General features: G+C 45.2%; 1 protein-coding gene across 2 annotated transcripts in view; it reads right to left on the reverse strand.

The window, feature by feature from the left end:
- Positions 1-6,663, reverse strand: part of RBM6 (RNA binding motif protein 6) — a 55,258-nt gene extending 48,595 nt beyond the window's left edge. For both annotated transcript variants that reach the window (XM_050904669.1, XM_050904670.1), the window contains exons 1-4: positions 6,608-6,663; positions 3,226-4,564; positions 2,366-2,455; positions 1,293-1,362 (exon numbers count right to left, since the gene is read on the reverse strand). In XM_050904669.1, coding sequence (XP_050760626.1) covers positions 1,293-1,362; positions 2,366-2,455; positions 3,226-4,564; positions 6,608-6,651 — 1,543 coding nt within the window. In that variant the 5' untranslated portion in view covers positions 6,652-6,663. The remainder of the gene's footprint in view (positions 1-1,292; positions 1,363-2,365; positions 2,456-3,225; positions 4,565-6,607) is intronic.
- Positions 6,664-11,490: the final 4,827 nt, after the last annotated feature.

Consider the following 11,490-nt stretch of genomic DNA (forward strand, 5'->3'; position numbering starts at 1 on the left):
GTCCTAATAACGTACACAAGAAGAGACTTATGAAGAGATTCCCAGTTCAAGTTGATTTATTACTGAAAAGTGATGTTTCAGAAAAAAAACAACTGACAAATCACATCGGCACAGGCAAAAAATGAGTATGTTGCAATTACTGGGTTGCAGTCAGCGTTGTACAGGTGACGACAGCCATGCTGTACTATGCTTAGAAAAGAGGAAAGGAAGCAAGAAAGATTGACTGTGCCCCTTAAGCCCTGCTTGTTGGGCCAGACCACATTATGTGACACAGGGGTGTTCTTTAGTTCAAAGGTTCAAGAGAAGGTTGTGAAATCTCCTTTGACAGCTTCCAGAAACAAAAATATACTTGAGAAATACCCAACTGCCCCAGTTTCTCTCCCCAGCTACTAAACACATAGGAAGCCTTTATATAATGTATTGACAGCAAGAATTCCAGCTGCTTCACGTGCAACCTATACTGGTAATAAGAAAAAACACTGATGAAGGTAGAAACCTCTGCTTTCCGGTTTAAAAAAAAAAAAACAAAACAACAAAAAAAACCAAACCCAAACGGTTTCCAGGTATTTCCTACCAGTATTATCCAAACCCATCCCCAAGACTCACCCTGCATTTCCTACCATCGCACATCTTTGTTCCAGTAAAACTTTCTCACAAAGCAGCCTTGTAAAAGATTTCTTTCTTCAGAATCCTATACATACTGATCAGAAGTACAGCAAAACTTTATTCTTTCAATGAGGAAGAGCATCCAGACCCAGTATTTGGATATTGGCTTATAAAACTTACTTTTTCTTTTTTTAACCTGTCTTCGTATCTAAGAAGGGTAACAGTTTCGTGTTACTGAAGGAGAAATGTTAGGATGTATCAGGTTTCCTGAGGACACTATTTGTGCAGGACATGTTCCACAGTAAGGCCATCTCAGAAACAAGATGCAGAACAATCCAAAAGGATTTAATAATAATTTAAAAAATCTATTGAGGAATTAACCTGCTGTCCCATATCCGTATTGGCATTACTCTTGATGGCTATTAGAACAGCCTTACTGTTTTTCCTGCTGCTCCTACATCTCTCTAGAGGCACCAGGACACATGCTTTACCTCTGAAGTAGCAGTGAGCACAGCCATCAGTTTTGAAGACAAGAGGACAAACTACAAAACTCAGTGGGCATTCTCATTCGAAAATACCTGCAATTATGGCACCAAGGACTTTAACCAAACTGCCTAAGTGAGTATCGGTGTGAAAAATACCCTTTTGTAAACTTGAAACTAGAAGCACTGGAAAAGCATTCTCACCTGAACTGTAATCTTTCAGTCGCAAGTCCTTCACAGGTGTCCCATCAGGCCCTCGGAAAGCATTGAGAATCTACAGGAAAACCAAGATCCACTTCAGTCTCCAAAATCAAACCTCAGAAAGTGAAGCACTTGCTAACGTACATATCTCTCTCCCCCCAAGACTTCTTTTCTTTCTAGGTTAACTCTGTGACAAACTGACACATTTTCCTGGTTAAGTTCCAGCAGTACCTGAGAACTGTTTATTGAGTTTTGGGAAGTATTTTTGGGTTTTGTTTAAATAAGTGAGCACCATTTACACCACAATTCAACTGTGCAAAGGTTTATTACACTGGTTTCAGCCAGACAGTTCACCTCTGATCCTTATTTAAGGTCAGAGATGTCTTACTACGTTTAAGAAAATCAAGGGACGTGGGGCGACTGTTCTGAGTCTTATCATCCTCTGATGGACGAAGTTTCTGCCATGAGTTCTCCAGTATCAAGCCTCAGAAGCTCTGATTATCACAGCTAACCCTAGCAAAAACTGCTGCGTGTAGGGGTTCTCATGTCTGGAACTGCCACCAAAAAAAAAAAATCCTAATTCAAAGTGCAAGCTTTTGGAAAGGGAGCTTCTTTCACCTTGTAGCCTAGATTATTTTTTCCTCATTTTACTAAAATCAGCAGTAGCAGCAGACACCTTTTCCATCTTTATAAGATCTCATTTAAGCAATTTCAAGTAACTAAGAACAAACAAGTTCACTTAGACACTACACATCTTCTGAGCCCAAAATAGAGTAACAAAGTAATAATAATAGTTGGTATATATAAAGCAATGATGGAGGTAAGGCATGTTAAAAAGAGTCTGGAGTCAAGGCTTTTAGCCACCAACACGCCACATGTGACTGCAGAAAAACTCATCATTTCCAGACTCCCCAAAACCCAGAATATACAGATAAAAGATAACATCGCAATGACTTATAAATCTGGATTTTCCCTGGGGAAAATGACAAACCATCTGAACTACATTAACCAGGCTTAAAAATGGTACTTTTAGAAACCCTTGACAGAAGTTTTTGGATGAAAAACATCCCACTTACGTCATCCTTTGTGGCAGTTTCAGGCACTCCTCCTAGTCGAATGAGCTTGCTTGGCTTCACATATTTGGGACAGGTCCGGTAATCTTGGTCCTTGAGTTCACACAATCAAGATGGTTTTTACAAATGAGAGATGCTAGCTCACAAGATACACACACAGTAACAAAATAAAGCAGGGTATAATTCAAAGGCAGCTTGAACCCACAAGCAGACTGGTTCAAATCTTTAACCACAGCACTGTTTAAGATTCAGAGAGCTCTGGAGGACTAATATTGCTAGCTTCATATGCTCATTGAGCTGTACAATAAGATCTAGGTCCAGGAAAATAAAACAGGCAAATCACCCCGCTCTGCTTTCCAGCAGTGGAAGATTCAAATTCAATAGCAGTTATTAACTCAGTAGTTACCATTACCTTCAGATTTCAAAGTTAACTCTGAAGGAAAACAAAGCATGCATGAGAACAGCTGTACTGTTCTACACAGGTCCACCCAAGCCCGTAGCTTCTCTCTGGTAGTGCTCATAAGCAATGTCCAGGAGAAAATAACAAAATAAGTTCTTCTATATACTACTTCCCCCCAACACCCTCCCTCTGTCTGGTCAACTTGAGGACTTTCTGAACCAAATCTGGTTCTACATATTTAGCAATTCTCAATTGCTAAATTGCATTTCTCTTAAGAAAGTATTTCTGAGATAGAAAGGGTGCCCATTAAAACAACCTGGAGCATGAGGATGATCTCAGAGAAGGACGGTGAATTAGGATAGAACTGAAGTGATGGGATATGAACAGAAGACTCCTTCCCAGCTCCTTCCATTCTTTGGCCAACACGCGTTTAACAGAAACATCAATTGACAAAAGCACCTACCTGAAGGCTCTTATAGGGCCTAGAATCTTTGCTGGGTTTTCCTTCTGAAAAGGACTTGCCATGTTCATAATCAAACATCTGATGGCCTGGCAGCCGGTGATCCACATCGCGATACTCAATGTTTCGGTAGTCAGTATCTTGCCTTCCAAGGAAATCCAGGCCACCTTCACCCTTTAACCCAAGATCAGAATCGGATCTTTGCTGCTCCCCCCCAGAAAGCTGCTGCTGTTGCTGCTTGTTAGCAAAGGTCTGAGGTTGCTCCTCTTGGTCCTGAAGAGTAGGAAGAGGTCCACGGCTATTTTGGAAATTGTGTGAAGTGTCGTCTTCAAGACCCAATCCGAGGGATTCCTCTTCTCTGGCTGGTGCTTCTGAATGTTGAAATTCTCCTTTTTGGCTACCAAAGGGAGTTCTATCTAGACCAAGTGCAGACTCCTCTCTCTTGCTGGTGCTTAAACCAGAGCCCTCTCTTTCTGCTAAAGGTACAGTAGATTGGTTGTGCCTAAAATCTACAAGGCTTTGATCCACGGGAGGCATTTCCCTATCTGAAAAGTCCATAGGAGGAGCCACATCTCTGCTCCTAAAATCCTGATCGGACCGGGACCTGTGCCTATTTCTGAAGTCTGACGATGGTGCATTTCTGTTTCTGAAGTCCAAATCAGAGGTGCCCACACCCCTGAAGTCCAAATCAGGTACATCCCTATTTCTGAAGTCTGAATAGGAATGCTCTCTGCCCCTGTAGTCTAACTCAGACACATCTCTTGCCCTAAAGTCTGAATGAGATCCATCTCGACCTCTGAAGTCTAGATCAAAAGACCCCCTTCCCCTGAAGTCTGATGGAGGTTCATCTCTGCCCCTGTAATCCATATTATGTGCTTCCCTATCCCTGTAGTTCATACGGAACGTCTCCCTGTTCCTGTAGTCCACTGAAGGAACGTCCCCACCTCTGAAGTCCATAGGTGGCCCTTCTCTCTCCCGGAAGTCTCCAGAGTACATATCCCTGCCCCTATACTCAGAAGAGGGTGGCTCCCTACCTCTGAAATCCATCTGAGACTCATCTCTGCCCTGGAAGTCAGATGGTGGGAAATCTCTGCCCCTGAAATCATGGTGCCCCTCCCCACCTCTGAAGTCACTATGTGGTCCATCTCTAGCTCCAAAGCTGAAAGAAGGTTCCTCTCTGTTGGCAAACTGAGGATTGAGGAGGCCTGTGAGTGCCTGGATATCAAAAGGAAGTGATTCTCTGCCAGAGAAGTTGCCAGAGTGTCTTTCTTGAGCAAGACTATCAAGGGAAGGAGGATATTCCCTGTTCCACCCGGGAGCAAACCTTTCTTCTTGGCTCCCACTGTAGAAATAAAGACAGTATTATTCATAACGTGCTTAGAGTCTGAAATCTACACAGCAGCACATTCTTCTCTAAACTTTTATAGAGTTGTGTAACAGTCTAAGATCCGCAGAAGATATTGATGTTTGGCAGTTTAAGATGAGGCAGCATACGACAGATGTGAGAAAGTAAACTTGGGTGCTCCCATTTCAGCACAATTTCCAGAAGCACTCAACAGGGAATACCTGCAATATTAATGGGTTAATGATGGTAGCAATCCACATAGTCCTGCACGGCACACAGCTCTGCAGCTGTTCAAGGTTCCACGAGCTGGTGTGTTTGTTCATTAGCATCACCAGCACACGCCTGTGAGGAACCACTTGAGCTTAAGCTCTCCGGGCAGTATTACAAACAGCTAACTTAACACGTCATCCTGAGGCACATAAAAGCAGAGGTTACCAAACATGCTCTATTAACATACTACAGAGACTCGCTTATGCTTCCTTGTGCTGGAGTCTAAACTGGCAAAACGCTGAAAGCTATCAGTTCAGACTTTGAGGATGCCTCACAGGAATATGCCAACAATCAACGTTCAAGATGATCCTGTGCTCGTGCCTCCAGACTGGCCGTCTTACACCGAGTTTGCAACACTATAGCTATGAGCTCTCCTGATATCTGCATAAAACCACTCAGGAAGAGGTTTCCTCTTAAGACAGTTTTTCAAAACCCAGTGAGGTTTGTTTTTTTTTTTGAGATGGAGCTACCTGATTTTTCATCTAAGCGAGGCTCCAATACATTTTTTAAAAAATAGAACAATAAAATATCAACACATTTTAAAATAACAACAAATGCTACCCAAATCAGTGGACATTTCCTTAGCAACTACAGCAAGTCATGTTGTTCTTCAAGTTTCACTACAGAATCGCTCACCAACAGAATGCAAGGTGACATTTGCACAGTTAATCAAACCATATACAGATTTCCTAAGCTACACACCCCTGTTTCACCACCTTGTAGAACAGTAATTAAAACGTAGTTCAAGGTTAGAATTCCCCACCCAATACAGTAAAGAATGATGCCAATAAACCCACTTAAAAATCAGCAGAACAGCCCTACTGATATCATCACAAAACACAATCACTCCCTCATCAATACCGTTAAGATGTGTTCTGGAGGATACTGGTTTTCATAGCTCAAATGTCATCAGCTTTCTCAACACATTACAGTTGGACAATTATTTGAAGTATTCTTACTGCAGAAGCCTAAGGTATGCCATGAGGAAGTACCTTTATCACGTTGATATTGAAGTAACTGAGGTGGACACGTGAGCAAAGGGTGAAAGAATTATGCACAACAGAGGAAAACCCTAGCTTTTGGTGCCTCCATTTTTATTTTTTTTTATACCCAGAGCCCTCTTGCAAACACAGGGCCTAGTAACAACCAGAGGAATATAAGCTAAGAAAAATATCATGCTGTGCAGGTCAGTTGCATAGGAATCTTTAAAACAGTTTCAGTGACATTCAAAAATGTCTTATGAAGGAGTACCGCCAAGAACATGGGGATATACGGTCTACTTAACCTCATGGAGAGAACTAAACTCTGAAAGTTTGCATAAAATCCTGTGTGCAATGAAGGTGTCAGTATTTCTGAAGCTAAGGCAAGCACCACGGTCGAAGAGAATCAACATCACACTATTAGGCGCTTGTCTTCTAGGTCTTAACAGCGCATAGCACCAAAATCCATATGGCATATCATCACCTTAGCTTACAACACTAAACTAAGTATCACTAGAAAAGGTGGTGTGGAGAAGGAATAGAAATACTAAAAGCAGATGTTGTTAAAAAAAAAAGAAATAAAAAAACTTCACAGAAATGCAGAAAGTTACACTGTCACTTAACTTGCCTGTTCTTTGGCAATCATACCTAGCTCCACACAGACCTCAGAACTTTTACCAAAATAGTCTGCTTATGGGAGGATGCGCAGAAATACTGACAAACAGAAAGTTCCTATGGCTTATTGTATTTAAGAATGTCGCTGAAACAAACTGTACATTCCAATGCTTACCGAAAAGACCCCATTCTGTTGCCTTGTCGATGGTCTCCCCACATTTTGATCTTGTCTGGTAGGCTTCCAGAAATGCTTAATTCACTCTAAGAACACCAAGACAACCTGCTGAATAAATAACATGACAATAAGCCACAAGGTAAAGAACACATATCACATAAGAAAAACACTGCTGGTTAGAAGGGGTATGCGCAACATCTGATCAGGATCCACAAATATACAAGACCACACTCAGGCATGAATGAATTTAATTGTTGTGTTTCCCCACGTTCAGATTTGCAAGCATCAAACGACTTCTGAAATCAAACTGTCAATATGGGTGGGCAAACAATTTGATATCTGCTTTGATTAACATAAAGCTTTCCAACATACTGTGCTGTCTGACACTATTCGGAGTGTAGCTAGAAATGTGAGAACGCCACAATCTATAAACAACAAGGACCGTTGCCGAACAACAGTTTGCAATTAATGTTTAATCCAAACTATTTTTGCCAAAAGCTCTTTGCTGTTCAAGGAAACGATCACTACTATTGGTCTACTATGGTTACTCTGCCCTCAAAAGTATGTAGATAACAGAGTAGGCTCTGCCAATAAAACATTACAGGCACCGTTCTTCAACACTGCCCTCATCAAGCTGAGTGCCGCAAATAACACTTGCCTCAACATAGATCTAAAATTTCACCCACTTCCTCCCACCAGCGGGGAAGGTGAGGATTTCCTGGTGGTTGCCAAAGCTGGGACTCGAAATGGGAAGTGCTTCCGTCTTTCCCAAAAAAAAAAAAAAAAAAAAGGTTGCAGCAAAGCATAGAGCAAAATGAGGTAGCTAGCAACCTGATGGTCTCAAACCGCGCTCGGGATAATCCAGGTGCAGTGGTTCAGGAGCGCTGCCATGCCACCAGGCCAAGGTTAGGAGACCTGGGGCTCACATGCTGCTACAAAGCAGCTCAAAAGCAGGATTCAGCTAACCGCAGTGGTTAGGTGGAACAGAAGACAGTACAGACAGACACCATCGGGCCTGGCTAGAGCAGCTGAACTCGAAGAAAAGCACACAAGATCCTGTTTCTTCTCACTTTCAAAGGCCAGTGCTGCCATACCAGTGGCAGTCGAAAGAGCAGGTTATGACAGACGTTACAACGGGGAGCGATTCCAGATGCCACTGCCGGCAGCCGCCTGTGCCAACGAGCTAAAGGGAGCTGCCCTGCCAAGAGGGAGTACCCGCTCCTGCCGGGGTCCATCACCAGCCAGCGAATGCTCGTGTGGGAGCCGGGGACAGCAGGGCCTGGCAGGCCTCAGTATGCAAGGGTGTGACGGCCAATGAAGTCAACCTGTACGACCACCACCGATCCATCCGCTGTAACGCCGTTTCTAAAGAAACAGGTTCATTCAATTGGCCACTCAAGCCCAAGAGCACTGGTCTGCTCACATTTTACATGGCTCTCAATGCAACAAGCACCTGCCTGGTCCCAAGGATTTCCTCCACTTATGGAGGACAACAGCTAGGATAAAAAGCTTTATCATTTTTTCTTTCTCAGAGGTGAATCTAAGAGAACTGACGCTGCACCCTCCACAGAGAGGACAGGCGAGCAGAGATGGTTATGGCAGTCATCATTACGGGTGGCTGTCATCAGCCAGTCCTTTTATCTATGATCTTTTGCAGCCTGCAGACCTGGTGTTTCTTCTCCTTCCCTTTTGGATTTCCTCCCCAACTCCCATTCTCATTAAGTCAACAAGCTTACCGACGCTTAAAAAAAAAATATCCCTTGCCAGCTGGGAACTGTTTGGACATAATATTCAAATTACTAGACCAGGAGAAACATACCGTTGGGCTGATATCAGGCCTGGCATAGATCAGCTGAGCCATGCAGCAACATCCATGAGTATGAGATCATGGTTCAATAACACAGGCAGCAACACTGGCTCCGACAGTCCCCTGTTCAGCCTGAGCTCCCTCCGCTCTGCCTTTGGCAATGTGTTAGTTGTGCCAGCGTGTGCTTTTCTGGGTCTGCACCACGGATGACCCTCCAAAAAGAGTTATATTTAACCCAGGTTATTTCAGCGATACGGTTTACTACACAGCCCCACAAAACAAGGTGACAGCAAACTGCAGGACAGGGACAGAAACTTCTTAGACTGGCTTCCACCAACGCCAAGATCTCCTGAAGGTACGCCCTGCTACAACTGCTCCAAACGATGCATGCTGTGATCGGATGCCATCAGGATTTACCCTTCAGGTAACAGCCAGCTCAGCTCCCACCTCCCTGCTCGCAGGCAGATGCTGGGAGATGGGCCAGTGTGAGTAAGGCTGTTTGCCAAAGACACACCAACAGAGCCCGGGGCTGGGGCCAGGCCAACAGCAAAGCACAGCAAAAGTCCACCCTCAAGTGCTAGGAACTGTGCATCAATTAGTTTTGCCATAGTTCAGTCACAACCACGCATCTGAAGGAGATGGCAACAAAGGACGTTTCAGAGTGACACAGTAACGCAGCCGCAGAACGCACAACGTGGTCCAGTTACTCTCAGAGCCCAGATTGAGAGTTCGTTTATGACAATAAATAGCTGTTACAATTACACTGAATATTCAGGAGGGCAGATACACATCCTGAAAGTATGCATTATATTTCCCTCCTCCTATCCCAGCTGGCTCTTTTTCCTGGTGGCAAAGCCTCGGCTCCAGTGAAGATACAGAAGGTGAGTCTCAAAGGAGAAGAAGCTCTTTTGTGGTCTTAGTCCCTTCAACGACCGGTGGTCCCGCAGCCCTCCCAGGAGAGACTGATGGAGCTCCAGATGCTCCCTGGCATTTACACCCAAGGACTTCCTCAGGACCGTGCCCCTGCCCTCCCCAGCGCACCCCCAGACAGCCCAGCGCCTGGCACTGCCGCACAGGGGACGCTCCCGATTCCACTTTCCAAACTGCATGTGCCAAGCCTGACGGCAGACTCTTTTGGATCTCTTATTTCAATTTGCACCATACTATGGTAAAATGATGGCATTGTACATCAGAATCATGCAACTGAGCCAGACTAAGAAGCTGTCCTTCTTAAGGAATAATTAAAGATTTCTGGCAAGGGGCAGAGTAAGGAATGCCAGCACAGTCCTTGAGCATCTCCTGACCAACTTACACCCAACTCTGCACTTTGTTTTCCAAATCTGGGGGGAGAGAGGAGAAATTGGTGACGGATTAGGCAAGGTGAAGTTTCAAAGAGATGCTATTTTCAGAAAAATACTCGGATACTCACAACTTCTCTCCAAACAGATTTTGCCAAGGCTGCCAGACTTGGTATTTATAGACCGTGAGGAAATCAAACACATAACTACACACAAGACTACGCTGAAAGAACAGAGGAAGTAATTTGCTGTGGAACAACTTTCTGCGCCCAGTAAAGTTTTTGTAAGGCTGAAGAAAGAAAAAAGCCTCTGTGAAACTCGAGTACTACAGGAGGTACAAAAGAAAACATTTCCCAAACTACAGAAACTGCAAGTAGCCAAGAAAGCCTGTTGTTTCCAATGTTAAAGTTGAAGATGTCTAATCCAGAAGAAATACCAAAACCATGTCACTGAAGTTTGAAAGCAAAAGGAGACAGAACCATTTTGGCTCTTCTGGGTGTCAGGCCGGACGTTTTCACTTAAAAAAGGGGATGTGTGTGCTTTTCAGCTGTATGATGCTTTTAAAAACATGTATTAGAAACAACTAGGTGAATTTCTAAATCCCCCCCATTATTATCTTGACCTTGCCTGTCCCACAGGATGTCACGAGCGCATTCCCAGCTAGGGAGTGTTGGGAGAGACTTTCACACCACCAACACCTTTGCTGGGATAGCAAAGTGGATTCCACCTTCAGCAGCATTTCCAAAATTAATACCACACACCAGCAACAACACCAAACTCTTGTGGTGCCAATTGTTTTACAAAACAAAACGTGAGAGGTCACTGTTATTACTCCTAGTAGTTCACGACCACTGCATTACCCGGCCTTCACCAGCCTCCAGCATGAGCCAGGCCACATCCTGCCTCCACCTAAGCCTTTATTTACAGTCCAAAATCCCACTTAGCCCATCACTGAGGATTGCTATCAGCTAACACACTCCCAGTGACAGCCCTGATCACCTTTCTCTGCCTCCTAGCATGAATCCAGCCCACTTTTTGTCCATCCCTTTTAAAAACACAAGTGTTTGGAGACACTTTTCACGGAAAGGCATACGACACAGTGTGAAAGAAGCCCTAATTTTGACCAGGGCCTCACAATAACAGAGAGAAACCCAGAAACACCACAACCACTGACAATGACACAGATGGCCAGCCCCAATGCTCAGCACAGCCATGCGGGACACCCCATGGTAGTCCCGTACCAGGGACCGAGCTGCCCAAGCCCACGGCCCCTGTCCCACTGGGGCGTGGGGCTCTGACAAGGAGACTGAGCCCACAGCCAGCCATGAGGCCATGCCGGGGCCCGGACCTGCTTCCTCACAGCTTGCAGCCAAGGCAGCCCCCAGCCTCGGACTAACCCCCCTGTCACAGGTGACCCCAAAAGAGACACACACACACACCCCCTCTATCCTGATGGACTCCACAGGAGGAACCCCCTGCTCCTCTACCCCAGGTGGCCCCTAGGAAGGGCCCCCCCCCCACACTCCTCTATCGCGGACAGCCCACGGGAAGACACTTCCCCATCCCGGGAGACCCTCAGGAGACCCGCGCCCCGCTCCCCTCTCACGACACTACGGGAGACCCCCCCCTTTATCCCAGGGGACACCCCAGAAACACACACACCCCCGTCCCCCTGTTTCCCTGTCCCGGGCGGCCGTACGGGAGACTCTGCCCCGTTCCCGTACCTCGAGAGACGTCCCCGCTCCGCTCCCGTACCCCGGGAGACCCCCAGGAGCCGC

Source organism: Gymnogyps californianus, chromosome 13 (assembly GCF_018139145.2).
Source record: "Gymnogyps californianus isolate 813 chromosome 13, ASM1813914v2, whole genome shotgun sequence".
Classification (NCBI taxonomy): Eukaryota; Metazoa; Chordata; class Aves; order Accipitriformes; family Cathartidae; genus Gymnogyps; species Gymnogyps californianus.